General features: G+C 42.1%; 2 protein-coding genes across 3 annotated transcripts in view; both read right to left on the bottom strand.

Moving 5' to 3' along the window:
* The window catches only part of CSF1R (colony stimulating factor 1 receptor), a 37,555-nt gene extending 34,050 nt beyond the window's left edge, over positions 1-3,505 (bottom strand). The window contains exon 1 of the mRNA XM_083424439.1: positions 3,263-3,505. Coding sequence (XP_083280565.1) covers positions 3,263-3,335 — 73 coding nt within the window. The 5' untranslated portion in view covers positions 3,336-3,505. The remainder of the gene's footprint in view (positions 1-3,262) is intronic.
* Positions 3,506-12,358: 8,853 nt separating this feature from the next.
* PDGFRB (platelet derived growth factor receptor beta) overlaps positions 12,359-22,546 on the bottom strand; it is a 79,889-nt gene continuing 69,701 nt past the window's right edge. For both annotated transcript variants that reach the window (XM_083424407.1, XM_083424406.1), the window contains exons 19-23: positions 20,251-20,362; positions 19,696-19,795; positions 19,190-19,295; positions 18,501-18,748; positions 12,359-17,914 (exon numbers count right to left, since the gene is read on the bottom strand). In XM_083424407.1, the coding sequence (XP_083280533.1) occupies positions 17,791-17,914; positions 18,501-18,748; positions 19,190-19,295; positions 19,696-19,795; positions 20,251-20,362 (690 nt within the window). In that variant the 3' untranslated portion in view covers positions 12,359-17,790. The remainder of the gene's footprint in view (positions 17,915-18,500; positions 18,749-19,189; positions 19,296-19,695; positions 19,796-20,250; positions 20,363-22,546) is intronic.

The following is a 22,546-nucleotide window of genomic DNA, read 5'->3' as shown; positions in this document are numbered from 1 at the left end:
CTCATGACCATAGCCAGAAACAGCGTAATTTTTAAATGTATGATTATCTTTAGTTGGTATGGGATAGAGAGTGACTATGTGAGATACAAGTGACTCAGTCATTGTTAAGTGGAGGAGCACTATGATTTATTGTCATCTGGTCCAGACTCTTCAGATATCCCTCCATCTGTCAAATAGTTTATATATGAATTGGCCTTTGGTTCCAGATGGAAATAAAACATCCTTGGTCCAGCTACGAGCTGACTATATATTAGCTCTCAGCAGTGCTTTTTCCCTAGAAAAATAGGTGCTGGTACTCACCATGAAGTTGTTACACTAAGTGCCACACTTTTTAACAACAACAAAAGGTGCCAATACTGTGTATGCTTGAGTACCCCTGAAAAAAGCACTGGTGCTCAGAATTCAGAGGCGTGGGTGAGGCAGGGAGAGTTTACACACACCAGTCGTCTTGGGCTGAGTGCGCATATGTTCCCAAGGAGGGAACAGCATTAGAGAAGATGGAAACATCTTTGCCCATGCTCCCTGAGAAAAGGAGAGCACACAGATACCTTTTGCTACCCTTTCCTGTCTCTGATGCCAAAGGATATTAAAGCGGGGCTGGGAAACACCAGGTGTGAAGGGTCCTGAAAGGGAGCCACCTTGCTAACCTCAAAACTGGCCAGCAGGGGCAGAAAGGGTGGGGTTGGGGAGGAAGTGAATGTCTTCATAGTCCCACTGATCTCTCCGGCTTAAAAGCGGGACACATCAAAAGCATACAGAGGATATTACATCCCTTGCCTACTCAGAATTGGGATAGGAGCAGAAGCTGACTTTGGGGTATTTATGTAGTTAACTCTTCTTACCAGCTTAAGGTATACTTTGTAGACCAACTGTATTAACTATTAGTGTATATGCACACAACTTGTGATATTCAGCTATACTGGTGCCATTCAATCATGGATTTAGAGTTATTATTATAAGTAGTAGTAGTAGGACACCAATGAGAATGTATAGTCAGCTTCTGCAGTTTATTCAAAATACGGATAAATATATTTGCTGCCATTTCTTAAGCTGATGAGAATGAATTTTCTCATGAACTTTCAGAAAACGTCACTGACCCTGTTCCTCACCTACTTCCTTTATACTTTCAGTAACTTCTGGCTATCACTTTACCACATTACCACATTGCATAAGTGACCTTCAGTTACTGTCCTGCCGGCCCATTTCCACCCCCACCCTCTCTTCCAGTGAAGCCATTTCAACCAGGCACATAACTCTTGCACCCTGCTGTTTGCAGTTGCATTTTCTACCTTAACCAAAAGGTTTTCCAGCTTATACGGTAATGATTTGGTTATATTGCTGCCCACATTGTTCTTAGCTTTTTTTGTTGCTGCTGCTACAGTATTAGGAGCCAACTTGGATAGGTTGCACCCTAAAGGTGGCATATGAATGCTACTCTCTTTTGCAGCAAACCTTTGATTGCGCCTGCCTTTTGAGGGCATCTACAATTGTGTGCATTATTGATGTGCACTATGTATTCACGAACAATAAATATGCAGAATTCCGTGACCGGAAGCTTTCTTTCTTTGGTGGAAGCAAAAATTTAGAAATTATGGGGTTGTTGTTATTATTTTTTAAGTGTGCATGTGTAAGGGATGGGAATAGGAACAAGATGGAAGAGTGATATTCATAGAAAGTTGAAGGGAAATAAGTCAGTTAAGCAGAAAAAAAATCTGTTGTGGTTATTCACTATTATTAAATGTATTAGTTGCTTTTTACAGCGAAGTGTCTGCAAGTGACTTACATGATAAAAACATTAAACCAATGAAACAAAACAAAATTAAAGCCAAATATAAAAGCAGCAATAACACAGGACTTCAGGTGCTTATCCATATATATATATATAGAGAGAGAGAGAGAGAGCGCAAATCCTACCCACGCCCCTCTTAAAAGGATGAGCACAAGAAGGAGGCCACAGACATACAGCAACTAGCTACCTCCACCCCCACCCCAATTTAGGAACCTCAGGACTGGATAAATGCTTAAAAACTGACCATGATTGTGCCAGGCATGCTTCCCTGGGGAGAGAATCCCAGAAGGCCTGTTCTCATGTTGTCACCCTATACACCTCCCTCAGAGAAGACACATGGTGAAGGACCTCAGATGATGAATCCAGGTTGGTTCACTCTCCCTGATGCTAAATAAATTAAAAAATTAAAAAATTGTTCAGTAGCACCTTAGAGACCAACTAAGTTTGTTCTTGGTATAGGCTTTCTTGTGCATGCATACTTCTTCAGCTACCCAGAACAAACTTAGTTGGTCTCTAAGGTGCTACTGGACAATTTTTAAATTTATTTCGTCTACGTCAGACCAACACGGCTACCTACCTGAATCTCTCCCTGAGGCTGTCCTTGAAGTACTGAGGTCCTGAGCTGCAAAGAGCTGCAGCACTTTGAATGGTAGGGTTTGGGAAAACATGGGACTGAGTAGACATCCCATGCCTTAACCACTGGGCACCTTCCAAAATCCTCTCTAATTTATTAATTTAAAAACATATGAAGATATAATGAATGGACTCTGGCCCTAGTCCAGTGGTTAGCTATTTAAAAAACAACAAATAAGAACAAATATGATTAGACGTCTGATAAAGAAAACCTCTGGTCACTAGCAGATGGGAAGTATCAAATTCAATTCTCTTTCTTGAGCGTAAACCTAGTCTCTGATCTTAGAGACCATCTTAAACTGCTTAGAGACTTTCTTATGTATGAAACAGTACATGAATATATTAAATAAAATCAGAAATAATGCAACATTGATGGACTTCATCCTCTCCGAGAACGTACACCGAGTCAATTTATGTAATCTCCACAGTATGCCTACGATCTAAACTGTGAGAAATTCTAGAGCCACTTTTTAGAACTATCGTACAGGGTGGGGGGGGGGGGAATAAACTTCACACCTGAGTATTTAGTTTGTGGACAAAAGGCTGATACGACCTAACTATGGAAAAGTGAAGCCAATCTTAAAAACAACTTCTGAAATATGACACAAATATGAACTGGCGACCAAATCCCAAGTAATGGTGGAAAAAGAACGAACTTTGACAGAATCATGCAGTTTCAACAGATAAGATTACTGTAATTGCAATAATTCAGAGATGTTTCTAATGCGTACTGATATAAGAAGCTCCCGTATACTATGTGATATGATTGGTTTTCTAGACCATTCGTGAGCCGCCCAAAGCTACCCTGGTTTCCATGCAATAGACAGAAAACAAACCTACCATGCCAGATATCAGCTGCTACCAAGAGCATCAGGATGGCTGGGCCCACTGGCCCTGGAACAAACGTGCCCATCCTGCACAGGACAGGTGTGCTGTGGTATTAGAATCGTGCCAGGGCTTTGGTCCAGTGGATCTTCTTTAGGAGAAAGAGAGATAGATGAGGCAGAAAATACTGCTAAGCTTTTTTCAGTTGTGCGTTCTCTGTGTCTGTTTCTCTCTTTGGAGTGGGAACTTCTCCTTTTTCTGAAATGACCACAAGTTAGGAAATTCCTAGTTTTTTTAGTTAAAAAAAAAGAAGCAAATGAGCAAAGGCATGTGTGTCACGAAAACTCACCAGTCATAGATGGGGAGGGGAGGTGCAGCGGCATTATGATGCCCCATTTAAAGGGTTAACCCTTCATATAGGTGAGCTTTGCCTATGTTGTCATGGACAACAATCAGAAAGGATCTCTTGTGAATAGGGATGGACGAATATATCACTTTCGGTTTCACTTGCTTTCTCAATTTCTAGCATTAACTTCAGTTCACCAAATTTCCACATCAATTTACAATTATTTTTTTTAAAAAATCCATTTTAGTGCACCTCACTCCTAATAAACATTGCACACATTTCCTCCTAAGATGATGCATTTCTGTATGCTGTTTACACCAATGTATTCATTTTTATGCACACTTTCCTATAATATGCATTTTTTTTAAGTTGGAGAAGTGCATCACAAAATCTGAAGGATTGCTGTGTTTCCATTTGAATGTTGTTTAGGGAAGTGTAAATCAGGTAGGTTTGCATTAATATGTGAACCGAACCAAAGTTCTCTCTCATTCCTGCTTGCAAACTAGTAAACTTCTCTGACCCCTCATCGCAGAACAAATATAAAAATGTTGCAGAGGGAGCTTTTAAACCGACCCCTGGGGAAAAGTTGGTGTGAGCAGGAGGTGATGGGGAACATTCAGATGGGGAACAGGGCAGAACTAGGCAATGAGTGCATAAAGGTAAAGGTACCCCTGACCATTATGTCCAGTCGTGACCGACTCTGGGGTTGTGTGCTCATCTCACTCTATAGGCCGAGGGAGCCGGCATTTGTCCGCAGACAGCTTCCGGGTCATGTGGCCAGCATGACTAAGCCGCTTCTGGTGAACCAGAGCAGTGCACAGAAACGCTGTTTACCTTCCCGCCAGAGCGGTACCTATTTATCTACTTACACTTTGATGTGCTTTGGAACTGCTAGGTTGGCAGGAGCAGGGACCAAACAATGGGAGCTCACCCCTTCAAGGGGATTCAAACTGCCGACCTTCTGATTGGCAAGTCCTAGGCTCTGTGGTTTAACCCACAGTGCCACCCGCGTCCCAATGAGTGCATAGTAGGGCTTAATAGCCGGCCAAGGATCTGCAGAGGGAAATGCTCATTGCAAACATCTGCAGAAGTAACCGCTTTTATATGGTAATGATAGGAGCCTCCAATATGAGATGAGGGAGCTGGGGTGTTTGGTGTTAAAGGGGAACATAGGAATAGTGGCATAATGGAAATCTGGTGAAATGGAGAGAACCACCAGGACATAGTTATTTCTTGACACAAACGCTATAGGAATGGCAGGGCACATGGTCATTAAAGGAACAGGAGGTGCGGTATGTCGGAGAGGCCTTTGGGTCCCATCCTGCAGGAGTTGCCTTATGTTCTTATTATATATTGTTTGGTCTGGGTTCACTAATGAACTAGTTAGGTGGAGCTCTGCACAGCTTCCGGTTAAAGAAAAGGCTGACATGGGGATGGAAGCAGAGGCCAAGGACCCCCTTTACCTTCCTTGGTGGATTTTCAGATTTATCAGCATTAGCAAAATGGGAAGTAAGTGGGAGGAAGCATCTTTCCTTTACAGTAACCTTAAGGGTTTGTTTACAACAATAGACATGGGACCTGATCTGTCTATGCATATGCACAAAAGCTTCGACTTTGTGTATAGAGAGCCCGGCCACCACCCTGAAACATCCAGTAATTGTGCCACTATGCTGATTAGGAGGTTTGGGACGACGGCTAAACCCAGCCTTCTGTTTCCCCCCTCCCATACTACAGACAGGTTCAATAACACTGGACTGGAAAGAGTCACTGAATTTGTGCATAAGGATCCTCATCCTGCTAGGAATATGTGTATGGAAGCCTGGATCAGTGTATTGAGTCTCTCTTGGTTGTACTTTTGTTTGGTATTGTTTTGATTGGTTCTGACTCCCAAATGATGTGCCACACCCCATTGTTGCATTCAGCCAGAGAAGCACCCGTAGACCTAAAATTGTAATTTAGGGCATTTGGGATACAGTGTTATTTATTATCTCCCTATATTTGACAGGTGTGGCTTATTTGCATTTAGCAGTATTTCAGTTGATGGAATTTAGTCATTGAAACCCCATTAAATGATTACAGTATTGTGAAGTAGTTAGAGTAATGGTTTCGGGCAAGGGGGAAAACTTGCATTTAAATCTCCAGTCAGCCCTGAAGCTCACTGGGTGACCATTGAGCCAATCACTGCACCTGTCAGCCTAACTCACCTCATTGGGTTGTTGTAAGGATATAATTGGATACTGCCCTAAGGCAGTAAGAAGAGCCTTGCTAGACCAGACCAAAGTATCTTCATCTAGCAGACTGGTATTATAAGGTGGCCAGTAAGATGCTTCCTGAGTAAGGACAAACAGGGCATGAAGTCCCTGAGCTCCTTGGGGAAAGGGCAGGTCATAAATGTGATAAACACATAATAAAGCACTTGCATTTCAAAGTCAACATTTACATTTCAGATGCAAACTGGAAAGCCAAAATCTGAAATGCTAGCAAATTTTGAATATTTGCAGAAATGCTCCTTTCAGTTCCAGCAGGAACACTTCAGAATGATAGCTAGGACCAAAATGCAATGGCCCCTATCACCCCCTAAGCTAGCCCGGAGGAATCCATGCTTTTCCGCCTGATGTTGATGAAACCAATGAGTCACCCATGAGGGAATTGTTGTCAGTGTTGTGAAAAATCAAGAGCAGGCTGGCTTTTTGACACACAACTCTGTCCCCATTCCAAAACAAGCAATGAGGAATCCTTTGTCAGCTGCATCTGACCGACTAGTGTACTATTCCAGAGATCAGCAAGGGCATTTGTCGACCTGAAAGGCTCCTTTCCTTTCAGTTCATCATTGGAGTCAGCCACCTCATATCATTGGGCATCTGCTAGGGCCACTATGCCCTGCCGGGGGCACTGCTGATACCTGCCCTAACCTCCACACTCTATTATTATTTTTTATTATTATTATTATTATTATTATTATTATTATTATTATTACTATTATTAATTTCCTTTCTATACAGCTTTATATTTTTTAGGGGGAGGGGACTCAAAACAGTTTACAACCTATATCAAAACATCAAATAAAACAATCCAGAATAAAGCATTACTGAAGAAAGTCAAATGCAAATTATACATTCAAAGCTACATATTTTAGTTTCCTATTATCTTAAAGATTTCAACTACTGAATGCACATCAAATGCAGCAAAGTTAACAAAAAAGATTATCTTAAACATTTCAGAAGAAAACATCACTAAAGGAAGTCATATATAAATACACATTTAAAACGGCATAATCAGTGAGAGAATAAAATATTAAGCATTGAACCTATCTGCTGCTAATGGTGAGCGGTGGCTGTGGAAGCTCAGGCTCCATGACGTGGGTCTGCACTAAGAGACAGCCAAGATGGCCTCTGGCTTCTTCAGCACCCTCAGCTTTTGCAGCTGGAATCAATCAAGGCCCCTCCCTCCCAGGCCAGGTGGGAAAAGGCCTGTAAGGCAGAGAGCAGGTCTTCCAGGACTTACAGCCTAGATGTTCTTTAGAATACGGGGTCTCACAAGAAGTACCACACAGCTGGATCTCACCACCCTTTTAATTTCCCAAAAAGCTGCTGACCTAGTCTCATTGTGGGGCATAGTGAGAAATTAAAAGGTTGCCCAGTTCAGTATGTGAGCATTGCCACCACAGTCAGGTATGCTCATCAGAGTCCAACAGAGGACATTTGTACTAGAGCCCCTTAAAATTACAGCCGGTCCTATTTATGCTGCAATCCTGTCCACATTTACCCATTTGCTCACTGTGTCCACAGTTTAAGCAGGATGTTGACAATTTGGAACGTGTGCAGAGGAGGGCAACCAAGATGATCAAGGGTCTAGAAACTAAGCCTTATGAGGAGCGCTTGAAGGAGCTGGGTAAGTTTAGCCTGGAAAAGAGGAGACTGAGAGGAGATATGATAGCCATCTTCAAATATCTTAAGGGCTGTCACATAGAGGAGGGAGGGTGCTTGTTTTTTCCTGCTCTGGAGGGTAGGACTCAAGGCAATGGATTCAAGTTACAAGAAAGGAGATTCCAGCTAAACATCAGGAAAAACTTTCTGACAGTAAGAGCTGTTCAGCAGTGGAACAGACTCCCACAAGAGGTGGTGGACTCTCCTTCCTTGCAGGTTTTTAAGCAGAGCTTGGGTGGCCATCTGTCATGGAAGCTTTAGCTGAGATTCCTGCATTGCAGGGGGCCAGACTAGATGACTCCTGGGATCCCTTCCAACTCTATGATTCTATTATTTGTGCACCAGAACTGCAGGAAACAATGAGTGATTTGTGAGAACAGTAATAAAAATCTTTGTTTTACTACTAGATTCTTTGAGCATAGAGTTAAGGATACCATCCTGGCTGGTAATGCCACTGCTCAAAAGTCTTGACCAATGCATATTTTTAACGGAAGGGTTGATTATTTTTTTTTAAAGACGTTTATTTCCTTATTTATCCATTTTTCCAGGAACAAATGCCAACTCAAAAGGAACTGACTCGCTTTGAAGGAACAAATATTAAATTGCTTGCCCAGAGGGGAAACTATCTCTCAGTGGTATGTCAACCGTTTCTATCCACAGATGAATGCCAGACAATTGTTAGGTCTAAAAACTGACATTATCGGTTCATATGTTACTTTCATTAAAGGGTGTGGGGTTATATTTAGGTTATGAGGACTGTGTCAGCATCAAGCACTTCAATAACTGGAAATAATTACCTAGAATGTGATCACAGAACCACCATACATTTAACTGTTTTCATCTGTCTGTCTTGGGAGACAATGCCACAGATCCTCCAAGTGTCCCTATTTTCCAGGGACGTCCCTGATTCAGAGAAGCCATCCTGGTTTCTGATTTGATCCTGGAATGTCCCACTTTCCCTTAGGATATCCCTATTTTCATAGGAGAAATGTTGGAGGGTATGGCGTTATCTGACCCTCAAGCCATTTGAAGGCAATCCTGTATAGGGAAGTTGGTTTTTTAAAAAAAATGTTCAATGTTTTATTATGTTTTTATATATGTTGGAAGTTCCCCAGAGAAGCTTGGTCAACCCAGTAAAATGTGTGGGCTATAAATAGTAAAATTATCATTATGGAATGGGATGGCCTATTTTCACCGGAGAAATATTGGAGGGTATGATGTAAGAGAGTGCCTTGGGGGTTAAGTGAGTCTGCTGCACTTGAATTCTGGTGCACTCATGGTGTTCTGAAACTAAAGATATGCTTTAAGGTAGGGCAAACAAATCTTTCCCATGGGGAGCCTGATGAGTACCAGGTAACCTGAAGGAATTCCTCTCAAAACTTTGCTTTTAATTGCATGGAAATAGAAGCAAAAGGCAACTGCAAGCCAAATAATTATTTATAATGATGAAACTGAAGAGGCACCTCATAATAGGTGATGGTAACATTTCAGAACTCACTTCCATTCAGAACCATAGCTGTCAATGTTTCCCTTTTTTAAAGGGAAATTCCCTTATTCCGAATAGGATTCCTCGCAAGAAAAGGGAAAAGTTGACAGCTCTGTTCAGAACATAAGAAGAATCCTGCTGGATCAGGCCAAAGGCTCAGCTAGTCCAGCCTCCTCTTCTCACTAGCGGCCAACCAAGATGTCTGTGGGTCCTGAGTATGGAAAGCAAAGTTAAGTGTACTTCCTCATAAACAAGATGTAAGCCTAAATCCTTAACAAAAGTAATGAAAATTATTGAATAAAGATGCCAGCTTATCCAGTAAGGCTGGATGAGGTATGAATCTGATGTGAGTGTTTGTGGCACTGTAAGTGTAATACAAGGTGCAAATCCCAGTTTAATATGAAGAGTTTGCTACAGAGGGGAATCTGCCAACTGAAAATGACCCTCACTTTCATCGGATGGGGATGCTTCTTATTTGGATTAAGGAAAAACAACTTGCCTGCAATGTCAGCCTCCAAGCAGGTTCTGGTTTATTATTCAAGCCAACCAGGTGGGTTCTGATCAAGATCCAATTAAGGCAAGCTGTGTCAGGTATAAGAGGCCCCATAACATGACCCAGAAAGTGTGTGTTATTCCAGCAGAAATTATAAACTTTTATATTTGCATATATAGGCAAGGTTGCAACTAAAAACATAGGCAATAAGCCTATTTGCCTTTGAAATATCTTTAATGGAAAACAGCTTACAATTTCTTGCTTGACACATGTAAGAACTTTTAATGTTCAGCAACATAGGAGCAGTTACACACACATGCAGTTCGCATTTACTAAATGGAAGCGGTGATAATTTAAAACTGTTTGGTGACATTTTTGAGAGCAAACTCATAGAAATTTAGTAAAAATAATTGGAGGCCCTTCGTAAATGGAGCCCCTAAGCTGTAGCTTACTTAGCTTGTGCATAAATCTGAGACCGGTTCTGAGGTAATTTTTGTTTGGACAGCCCTAATGCTCAGGTAACTTCATGTCTGCTTACACTTGATAGATGTCTATGATTTTCCCCACAGACACTGAAGTTTGTTGAGTTCCTTTCTTTCCCCAAAGGCTTAACATAAAAAGGGTTTGTATATATGCAATATTTTTTGACGGGGTAAGGGTGATTATTTTTCCTTCTTTGTTGACTCAACTATTAATGACTGTCAGTGGACAGAGCAGCCAGTCTTGACAACATCTCAGCCTCCCCCTATGAATCATGCCTTCTCCAATGAAAAAGCCATCAAGCTGTTCTCCTCAGCTTAGTAGCAGTTCATCTGTATCCAGGGAAATCAGCCTCAGGAAGCTTTGACTGGGATGTCCTCTAAGCTTTGGGACTGAAGCTGCACCTTTATGGTACATTTCAGGGTCTTAAAGCGGGCTCATTTTACACATGCACATGAATAATCTTCTGTCAGCTAATGCAGTTTACTAGCTGACACAAACAGGAAGGAGGACAAAAACACAGCATGCTGTAGCCACAGCACCAAATTGTTTTTAAAGGCAATGAGTTTTGAGAGTTTCAGCTAAGTGGATGTGCCAAGGATGCTCATTTTACCTCCTCTTTCAGAAAACCATCTCATTAGTCACCTGCACCCAGGTTGCTAGCAGACATCCATGAAGATGCATTAAAACAGCTGTTTTACAAGAGGGAATGATTTTACTAAATTGGTAATACAAGAGAGAGGAAGAGGGAATTTAAATGTTTGACAAAATGCTGAACCAGCTGTTGCATTGGATAATCTGCAGTAGCTGAAACATGGCACAGGAAATGTGAGAGCACTCCAACCAGGACAGGCATACAGATGGTCTTGCAAATGGGGGGGGGGGGATCTTGGGCAACAAATAATGATTTAGACCAGGCATGAGATGCCCGCAGACCAAGCGATACTTTCTGCAGCTGTCCTTGGCTGGATCTAGAAGAAGCATTTCAGTTAAACACAATGTAAACTTTGTGTGAGAAATCGGGTTGGCAAAAATGGAACTCCACAGCGCCATCTGGTGTCACAGTGTTATAATGCATATACAGTACAACGCATAGAAAGCACTTTTTCTTTGCCAATGTAGCTGAGTCCCTTGTGTCCCCTGACAAAGATCAATCTCCTGGTTCTGAGTTACTTTTGGTTATTGCCTTGAGGCTGGGTTGCATTTTTAGGTGAGCCACACAGTTAGTTGGCTGTGTAGAATTTAAACGAATACATGCAAAAGGCAACAGCCCTCCTTTCCCCAGGACAGGTGGGGCTATTATTTATTTAATGCAATTTATAACACCACCCCTTTTCTTTCTTCATGGAACTCAAAGTGGCATACATGGAATTCTCGCGCTGTCTCCCATCCAAGGACTGGCTGGATCCAGACCTAGCAAGGTCCGCACCTTTCCTGACCATCCCATGAGCCTTAACCTTTGATGTAAAATATAAGCTTGGTATTACACCTCTCACATTTCCTCAGCTGGAGAAGAATGTGCAGCTTAAGGGCAATTTAAACATGAACATTCTCTGCACAGATGACACTTCCACATAGGAAATAGCTTACATAAGTGTATTTTGCAGAATCTGTATGCTGTTCACATGCTCTGGGAAGCTGCAAACAAATGAATGTATATGATAATCATCCCTGATGATGAACACACATTTTGCATTTAGTTTCCCCCATGGAAGTGGAGAAAAGCTCTCAAAGTTCAGAGACGTTGGATGGAAGAAACATTTTTAGGCTAGCCTCCGGTGTTGATTTATGCTAGAGCAAGGCTTGTATGTTCTCTCAGGTGAAGCATTTTCATTGGACACTACTTGAATGCACTGCTATAGGCAAGATAGGGCCTGGTAAATTAATTGGTAGGATTCCAGATATTGGAGGAGCCCTCAGAGTCTTGGCTCACACCTCTCAGAGGTGCATACAAACAACAGACCAGGTCTATGCTGTTGGCAGACCTGCTTGTATGCCTTCTTACACACCTAGACAGCACCTGTAAGCTCTTCTTCCCACTTACCTTTTTTTCATACAGCCCACTGAGTCTTCATCTGCTCACAGACTCCGTCTCCATTGGCATATCATTTTTGCTATATAAGTCTTCTTTCTTTCTTTCTTTCTCTCTCTCTCTCTCTGTCACGTACACTCTCTCCTTGGTACTGCAGATAAGCTCTCTCTAAGCCCTGGAGTTATATTAACCATGTTCAACAAAGAGTCTTGTGGCACCTAAGCATATTAACATTCTTCCTCTCAATGCTGTTAATTCATTTGCTAAGAAATTCAGGAGAAACCTCCTCAACCCCCCATGTTTTCTAAGAAATGTAGGCTGTAGTAAGATCACAGAGAAGCCCCAGGGTTTTTAAAAAGAAGCTCTTTTAATTTTAAAAATCTTTTTAGAAAACACATATGACAAGTTTACAGCATAAAAAATAATATCTCACTGGTATAAATGTGGCTTAATAAGAGTCTTAACATACATTTGTAAACCTAGGATAACATTAAATCTTTGGTACCTTAGTTTAAGACACCTTTCTGTCTTTCACTCCCATGATGGTGTACAAAGGATTAAAAAGACGAGAAATGGATTTTGCTTCCCATTCAGAGACTGCTATCAGTTGTCTCTATGGCTCTGCCCAGAGACAAGGATTGGGAATGCCAAAAAGGTGCCTGGAAAGTGGAACAACTTCCTTCACAAAGAGGAAATTTGATGGATGAAGAGGAAGAGATATGTTGTGATTCATTTCTAATGTTATTTTCCGCCTATTCGTTACTTTAAGATACATGTAACAAAACAAGAATAAAGTGGATGTTTTTGTAGATGTCAAAAGATTATTAAATCCAAGTATGATACACACAAATGGCAAAGTTCTTCTATCTGATTCATCAGAATCAGTGGCAATCTTGGCCATTTTGTCTCAGATTCTTTAAATTAATAGAAGAACATAACATGGAACTGACCTTTTCAGAGGTGTTCAGATTATCTTAACACTGACCATATAATAACTGCCTATAATAATTGTCAATAAGATTTGCATTATGAGTGTCTGGAAAGAAAGTAATCTGAGAAAGGATTCCCTTTTGCTTGGAACATGTGCAATGCTTTACAAATCAAACGGAACTGGTTTGATTCTCCAGTCCTCGATTTAGTGTTTACTGGTTTCCAAACTGTTTTTGAATGGGCTGCTTATTTCAGAAAGCTGGTGAGACTATGAAGAAGGGAGCTTAAATGCCAATATTGGCCAACTTCAATAACATTGTTTAATTGCACTTCTATATCCTGTCTTTCGATCTACGAAGGACATGTTGGCCCTTGGAAAAGTAGACAAGGCAACTCATTGTCCACCATACTAAAGGCAACTAAAGTCCACCATAATATGGATCACACAACAGCAACAGAAAGTAAAACTCTGCCATTCTCTACATCCCTCACTTAATACAAACAACACAGTCAAACAGAAATGGAAAGGCAGAGACAAAAAAACTGTATACATATCAAATCTCATAAGCATTTCAAAGCGCAGAAAATATATATATAAAAACATAATTTTGTAATGTGACAATATTCCTCTGGTACATTCTGGCTACATGGCAGTAGTGGGTGGCTGGAGAAAGGTGCTTATATTTGAACTGATAACAGTGAAACAGCTGTAGATTAAAATATTACAGAGACTATACTAATATGCTAGACTAGATATGAGACCAAGATTGCAAAAATGGATTTGAGGCATTTCTAAAATTTAGCATGTTTCAGTCAGGGATTTGATTAGCCAATATTCTAAAAATATAAAATAAAGCCAAGCAAACCCAAATGACAGTAATGCAAAAATACAAAACAGCAATGGACCCCTGGAGGAGGGAGACTCATAGGCCAAACCACGGCCATAAAAGTTGTGGAAACAGAAGAGTTCTTTGGTTAAGTACCTCCTCCTACCCCTCACTCTAGTCTTGCCAATGTCAGGGGTTTAATCCACAAACCTCAGATGTCTTAATTAGTGTGAAAGTTTTATTTCCTAGAACCCATTGCAGCTGGTGCCACCTGGCGACTGGGGCCCAGCAGGTACAAATGAATTGCAGTGTTTGGGGGAAAAACATGGTACCCACCAGTCTGAAACAGTGGAATGGAAATGCCCAGTGACTTCAGATTTACTATCTGTTTTTTGTTGGCGAGGACTTTGGCTCTGTGCAAAAAGTGACACCTAATCCTCAATTTCAATTGTTTTGTGTCCTTGCTATACAAGCTATGAGAACATCCACTGGCACTGCTTCAACCCAGGTACCTTGGCATTTGGCAGTGTCATTTGGCTGCTCCACTGGCCTCGGCTGGAGTCATTTTCGCTTGCAGCAATACTGTTATCACCAAGATGCGAAACTGAAAAATGATTCAGCATAGTGGAGCAGAAGGCAAATCAGGTTGTTCATCCTTGTCAAGGAACCTTAGGTGTAGCAGAACATATCTGCCCAGTTACAACTACAGCCCACTGAGCTATATAATTATATATGGCTACTGTGCTCTTTAAAATGCTGGCTTGTATTTCAAGTCACACCAAAATCCCATCACAGAGCATAGGAAGGTGCCTGACACCAGGGCAGACTAAACTGACTGGCAATAGCTCTCCGGGATCTCAGTAAATGTCTTGGCCAATGCCAGAGAGACCGTCTGCATGGAAAGCATCGTGTGCTGTTGCCACTGGGCTACAGGTCTCTGACCATGGAAAAGTACTAAGCCCATTGGGCTAATACTGTTTAAGCCAGCTGGGATAAAACATTGTCCATGCTATGGTAATATATGAACATGGTGTAGTTACTATACTACATAGCACTTTAAAAGAAGCTACGCCGTAGTGGTCTTACCCATCCCCACCCAGAGATATTTCCATCATATTAGTGTCCTAAAGTAGAATACCAATAATGTCATTTCTACGAGTGTAATTCAAAGACTGATAGAAAAGGATGTATCTTTCAGTTGGAAAGAGATAAACCTGGCACTGCCCATGATTTATGGAATATACTTTCTCGCTGCCATAACACTAATCCTTTTAAGTGGCACATTCTTTTGAAAACACCCCCTGCTTCTATTACTAGTACTTAAATCTAAATGTATAACAAGAAAATGGACAGAAAATTAGCAAATACAACATTGGGAGTGGGGTAGTGGTAGGTACTAATGCCTTTTTTAAAAAGTCACCATTATAGTAAATGTACTGAAAAGCCTTCTTTCTTTCTTTCTTTCTTTCTTTCTTTCTTTCTTTCTTTCTTTCCAAAAAAACCCTACCTTGACTCACCACCCCCTCCCCCATCTATATCTATGGAAGGCAGTGAAAGATATGGTACAAAACAAAATAAACAACATTTTGTTAACACCAACCAGAATGCATATTTAGTGAATTGGAGGAGACATTAGAGCCAACTCTACAGATTATGACGAATGAGAACCAAATTTGACAGTTCCTGACCACAGTGAGAAACCATATTTTTGAAGCTCTTTGCATGTAATAGGCCAGCACTCCAAAGAGAAGGCTACACAGCTCTGCTGTACGATACATAGTGATTTTCTTTTTTACAAGGGAGAATATTCAAAGTGTGCTGCCCCCAACCTGTAATTTGAAGTAGCATGGGAAAGAACTCTGCTAGCTCATTCTGTCTAAAATGTAGATTAGCTCTGAGGCACACTGGCAGGAATTTTTCATGATTCTCTTAAATAGAATATATTGAGAACCTCACCTACCATCTACTGCTCATCTTTGGAGTAGAATCTCCTCTGCCCATCCTCATCATCTCCCAATGCTTTGTGCTTAAAACAAGAAAAGTAAAGGTTCTCTATATAAGTCTGATATGAGATGCAGGCTATGCCATATGGTAGGCTTTGGCGACCTGTTGCCCTCCACTTGTTTTGGACTAACTTCCATCAGCTCCAGCCAGCAAATGCTAACTGCGGCCGATGGGAGTTTCTACTGCCACACTGTGGAAGACAATTATTATCTCAAGGAGATTTGGGTGGTGCCCAGCAATTGCCCCTCTCATGCCCAGAAAATGTTTAAAAATCCTGTGGGTCTGGGCCTTGAGGTAGTTACTTATGTTTATTCCACAAACTAGTAGTTTCTCATAGTTCATCATGCTGAGACAGCACTGTGTGGGAAACATGACCTTCTAGATAAGCTTTCACAGGGATATCATCCTGACACCTGCTATAGGGAGCATTAGCTAGCTCTGGAAGTGATCTATGTTGACTTCCTGAAAAGTATTAATTAGTCTTTTGCTCTGGTGGGAAACTGATGTATCACCCAAATTCTAGCTGTGTATATATACCCCCAAGAGCATGTTTGTTAGAACCTCTATACTAGGCTACCTGGAAAGTGCTGTATACTGGCCAAGCTCCAGATGCAGGAGTCATGCCCATTGTCTGTTGAGGGGCTCTCCAACAGCATCATGGATATATGAAAATGGCAATGCTGTTTAATAAAATCTTCCGCCTTCACCCCATTGTGTTCTGAATCCAAAAAGAACCATTGCCCCTTTGGGTGCAACAGAGTTGTAGTCCAAAATATTTGGAGGGCATCAGGTTGGCAAAAACTGCCATATGCACAACCTGAAAGAACCTGCCAGCAATCCTTTCCCCTTAGAGGCAGAATGGGACAGACCAATGACAACGGCTATCAATCAACCTCCAAGGTAAAACAAATATAGTGCAGTTTGCCTTTCCTCGCAAGGTACACTAGCATCCTCCTGCTGGCCTCAGAAAGACCCACTTGTTCCTTTTAAAATGAGAAGTATGATAAAAAGACAGAATGCAGAGAAATGTAGCTGCGGACTGTCCTGCTGTTGCCACAGCGGAGTCATTAGTTGATGGTCTGCATTTGCTCAGTATGTCCTTGGGCGATAAAGTTGTGGCTTTAGGTCTAGCCTAGACAATCTCTGATCCTTGAGATCTATTAGTACCTGTAATCCACGGTACCTGTATCTGTACCATCATTCTCGTGATCCTGGAACTACTCAGCAAAAGCAGTGGAGAACCCAGGCAATGAAGAGCACAACCCGAGTGAAATGCCTGATATTGCTCTTCTGTTGGTCATCATCATAATTCTGCCCTGGACAGAGAATCCATGCAATGTCTGTAAATTGGATAAAACTGTGGGCAGATCACTTCTCGGTGTCTCCTTCGCTAGCAAAGCAAAAACAAAAAAACTGTCCATACATACATACATTCATACCCCATCCACACTTTCATGATAAGTTTTAAAAGGTGTAATTTAATAATCCATTGATTAGAGAATTCATTGAACAGTTGCTGGCCTCAAAAATCAGCTTGAAAAAATAGAAAGTGAAACAATTAGAATAAGGCACTCCTCAAGAGACCACTGGAGGTTTTTCTCTGGCTTGATACAAGGGGAACATGACATTGTGGAGAGATTAGTCGTATATGAAGGTTCATTCTGCTCCAGCAATAAGGTAGTGAGGCTGTCAAGCAAAGAGTGACATTTCTCATCATGATGGTCTTGGTTAGCAGAGACAAGTATGAATGGCGAATGAATTCTGCATTAGGCAATGGAACAAAAATAGTCTCAGTTATGAAGCGTGAGGAGCCATATAAACTTCTACTCAATCCTGGCTGCAGAAAGTCTCTTCAATGTTACAGTTTCTGGGTTCTGCTGTGGGCTGAAGAGAATGGAAGATAATGGCATATTGCAGTAGGGCTGAAGGAGAGGGAAGCACCAATTTGTGACCAGAACTCCCCGGCACCACCATGCATGCACACACACGTGCTCTCTCTCACACACCTCTCTAACAATCCTAGCAGTCTGGCTTTAGTTCTGGTGCTTTTTCTTCTTCTTCTTCTTTTTCTTCTTCTTCCTGTGGGGCTAGAGGGCTGTCGCAGGATATAGTAGATGATGTGTGTGCTTCATTCAGTGAAGAGCTAATGGTGGAAAGAGCAAAGAAGAGAAAGAGAAAGAATCAAATTTCAGCTTTAATCGGGAGTAAATACATTACGAAAGCCTTAGCTGGGTGCCATGTGGGCTGCCATTCTGATTTCTGAAACCAGTTGTTGTTCTTCTTCTTAAAGAAAATTCCATAAGAAGCTTTGGACAACCATGTGCCCCATCTCCAAAATTGAGTAAATATATGGGGGCCATTCAGTGACTATACTGAAAGGTCCTTCAAAATATGGGTTTCAAAATCTGTAGTCATTCTACCTAAGATTATTTTCTCCATTTGTACTTCATAATCATTTGGCTCTTTGGCAACCACCACTTCAGGGTGTTCCAGCGCCCTGATATTTCAGGATACTTCCAACGGGAAGAGCAATAGGTGAGAAAAACCTTTGGGAACCACCACTTCAAGGCACACAAAGCCAAGGCTAATCCACTCAGCTTCCATACTGGCTACTGAGTATAAAAACAGTTTAGTCTACTTCACCTGCCAGATAACCAATTGGTAGAACAGAGATAATGGAGTTCTGGGAGTGAATAATGTCATAGTGGAAGAAAGATTAAGATTCTAACCTTGCCCGACTGCTGGAGGCCTCCTGCGGGTTTTCATTGGCTCCCTCTGGTTTAAGGTCCGGCAAAGGAATGATGTAATCATTGTCCAGTTCATTCTGTTCAACAGCTGTATAAAGGACAGTGCCTGAGGTGGCGCTGGAATTGATGGCAGTGGACCTGGAATTGTTGAGACCTGAGTTCCAGGGCCTTGTGCGGACAATAGCAGGGTGGTCGCTTTTCAAGAACTCTTCATTGACTTGTTGGTACTTCTGCTCTCATATAAGGCAAATAGGACAGAAAGTGCTTGTGAGTGCATGAATACCACATGTAATGTTTCAGCACATGGCATTTTCACACAAGGACAAGGCTATTACATAAGATAAAGGCAATGCTGATTTTTTATTGATTCTAAATATAAGGACAGCCCTGATGAATCTACAGTTTCTTAAGAGCACAAGTCTGTGAAAAAGGCTAGCTCCAGATCTGGAACTGAAAATGGAAACGAAGAAATCAGAATCATACTAGAAAATATTATAATGTTAGATAGCCCACTTTTCCCACCACTTTCCCTCTGTAATCAGATTTACTCCCAATCTTTTACACAATCTGTTTCACGCTGATGTCAACAGTCATGGACTAGTTTAGAAATGAGGCTGTTTTCTGTGCTCTCCTCCTATCATTTTTATCCTCTCAGCCCAACCCAACTCTACCTTCTTATAGCTGTCTGCCAGCAGGTTCCCCACGAGTACCACCAGTTGAGAGAAAGAAGGTCGGATCTCAAATTTCTCATCCCAGCATTTCTGCATGATTTCATAGCTGGAGAAACACAAAAAGCAAATAATAATAATTTGGGAAGTGCTATACTGGCTTCCCGATCAGAAGGTTGGCGGTTCGAATCCCTGCAACAGGGTGAGCTCCGGTTGCTCAGTCCCTGCTCCTGCCAACCTAGCAGTTTGAAAGCACGCAGTGCAAGTAGATAAATAGGTACCGCTCCATGGGAAGGTAAACAGCGTTTCCATGCACTGCTCTGGTTCACCAGAAGCAGCTTAGTCATGACTGGCCAGTAAAGCGGGATGAGCACCACAACCCCAGAGTTGTCCATGACTGGACCTAACGGTCAGGGGTCCCTTTACCTTTTTTATACTGAGAGAGAGGAAGGGACTTTCTTTCTCTCAGTATAAACAAACATATGCAAACATATGTTGTTAACACTTACATTTCATCAGAAGCATGTGTAGGCTTGGACATACGATAGCCGCGTTTGATAGCATTGTAGAATTGCTCATTCATGGGCAGTTCAGGATATGGAGTCCCACCTAGGGATAAAAAAGGAGGTCAAGCAAAACCAGTTAGTGGGGAAACTTCTGTTTACTGCATGCCAATGCCAGCATCACCTCATTCTAGTCTCTTTCTTACTTCCAGTACAGCAATGGTAATGGAAAAAGGCTAATGTTTGGTGGCCCCTCTGAGGACCGCACTGGCAGACCCTGACGCTCAGTCCTGCATTGTAGGGGGACGAGGGGAGGCGCTGGCCATCCTGCAAAGCTGCTGCATCCCTAAAAGAGGGTAAGCGGACATCATGCATAGTTTAGTCCTTATCTTGAAAGATGAATGATTCTGGGCTTGTGTGAAGGTACTTATAGTATAGTATAGCATATGAAGTATATGTAGATTAAAGAGAGTGAAAAACATTGTTTTCATTCCGTACACAGGAAATCCAGTAAGTGGGATGGGTCAAACAGAGTCTGGGTGACACTGACCAGTTGCTTACCCAGAGTGAATATTTCCCAGAGGAGGATTCCAAAAGACCACACATCACTCAAGGTAGTGTAGAGGTTGTTGAAGATGCTCTCAGGTGCCATCCATTTCAGTGGCAAGAAGGTCTATAACCAAAAGACACAGCAGAAATGCAGTGATCTTCAATGAATTTTCATCTGTTTGCTAACAGTGAGGGCCTTCCATGTGACTTTTAATGAAACCTAGTCTGTAGCATGGGAAAAGCCACCAGGTATTCTATTTAGGATTATGGTGTATTCCAGGGAAAATATATGCTTGAAGAATTTTATGCACATAGACTTCCCTGCATAGAAATCTGTGTGTGTAGGCTTCCCCTGCTCAGACATCCATGTTCAATGCATAAGCATTGGGGCAGTGGGGGGGGGGCGGTGGCGAGATGACACCAGAGAGCAGTGAAACACCAAGGACAGGGCCTGGTAGCTAGCACACAGAATCCCCTTCAACATGGCAAGTCCTCTTCACAAATATAATGTGTGAAGGGCGTTAGTGAGTTTCCAGTAGTCAGAACTAAATGCTTAGAAACACGCCCAGTGTGGGCAGGAACAGTCAGGTTAGGCAGTGTGCTTGATTGAAAAGAATGAACGTGATGAACATTAAGAGGCTCTGGCAAAAGGGACAGACATACAATTCTTGCTACCCTCATTTCCTGTACTACTTGTCTCCGCAGTTTCCAGACCATACTTATTTGTGACATATGAAACTAGCCTGCTTCTGGTTTTCTCTCTAGCAGCTTGCGTGCTGCTTTCCTATTACAATTCCCTGAACTCTTAGTGGGCTTATTTGTGCAACCAGCATCAAAAATAATCTCCAGGAAGGATTGCGAAGGACCACGGTTTCATTTCCCTGTTCATCTAAGAGAAGGGTCGCGTAAGGGAGATTCTGAGATGTGCAAGGTGACTCACAGTGGTTAGATTATTTAAGCCTCTGAAAACCTCAGCCTGTGCATTCGCACAATCAGCTCAAGACAAAAAAATCAGATATGTGGCTCTTGAGGATAACTGCAGAGTGCTTTGAGCCTTGTGTATATGGGTATTTCTTTATTAGAACAAGATGCTATCCAATGACAGCAGGAGCCAAATGTCTCAGTGGCTGCCATGTAAAGGAGAAAAAGGCATAGGTGCCCATGTGTAACTCCAATGGTTGTTTCAGTGGATGTTTGGGATAGTCCCACATATAGGAATGTGCCAGCACAGACTGCAGACTGGAGCTTCTAGAAAGTTCGTGAAGAATACTCTTTCCATGCCCCATCTACCATAGCCGTCTGTGCTGAGAAGCCTCCTTGCCCAGATTCCCAGAAATTTGGGAAACCAAAATTGGTAAGGCTAGCATGGATCAGTTAGGATGCAACTGATGCAACAGTTAGGATCCTCTGTCCCCTTTTAATTCCATGAGTCATCTAGTAAGATGACTCATGGAATTAAAAGGGGACAGAGGAAATGCATAAACCATTGTGAAGCAATCCATTGTTGAACACAGGTCATGAAGGGCTTTGGTGCAGAATCAAGAAAATGGATGTGGGCCTTGTGCTGTGAGAAGGTTAGAGGCCCAGAGCTGAGACATGCCAGTCAATGTAGTATAGAGGAGGAGATGGAAGACAAAGATGTGAGAGGAAAGGAGCAGACGAACCCAAAGCTAGAGAGGGTGCATCCACAGCCTAGCATTTAGAACCAGGAAGGGGATGTCTGGTGTGCAGATTTGCGGGGTGGAATATACTGCATTCCAGAACCAAAGAAATGCTCTGCTGCCACAGTCAGACACAGTAATGTTTCTGAATACCATTTATTGGAAACAGCAGGAGTTGGGGAGAGTGCTCTTGTGCTCAGGTTTCCCACTGGTTGGCTACTGTGAGAATGAGATGCTGGCCTGGATGGCCCATTGGCCTGATCCAGCAGCCTCTTCTTACGTCCTTAAAACCAAATGGGGTTAAATAAGGGGCATGCAGACTACTGGGGTCAGAAGGAACCATGTTTAGCTGGGGTTCCTTGTGAATGTAGATGAGATCATGAAGACCAGGTTCCTTACAACTGACGACTTCTGCGGTCTCAGCATCAGCTATTCTTTTCCCGTGAAGTCAATATCAGAATTTTTGGTGTGTCCTAGGAGGGTTCAGGGCTTCCTGAAATATTTGAATGATTGGAAATTGCAGAAAGGTGGGAAGCTCTGGTTGCTTTTGCTTCATACACTTAGGAGGCTCAGCAGCTATAAGAGATGAGTGGTTTGCAGCACTGTTGCCTGTTCATCATGCACTAGCAAATGAGGGAGATGGGGCT

Source organism: Podarcis tiliguerta (genome assembly GCF_965153285.1).
Source record: "Podarcis tiliguerta genome assembly, chromosome: 2".
NCBI classification, from domain to species: Eukaryota; Metazoa; Chordata; class Lepidosauria; order Squamata; family Lacertidae; genus Podarcis; species Podarcis tiliguerta.
Note: the sequence above shows the minus strand (reverse complement) of the source record. Positions and strands in the feature narration are given on the sequence as shown.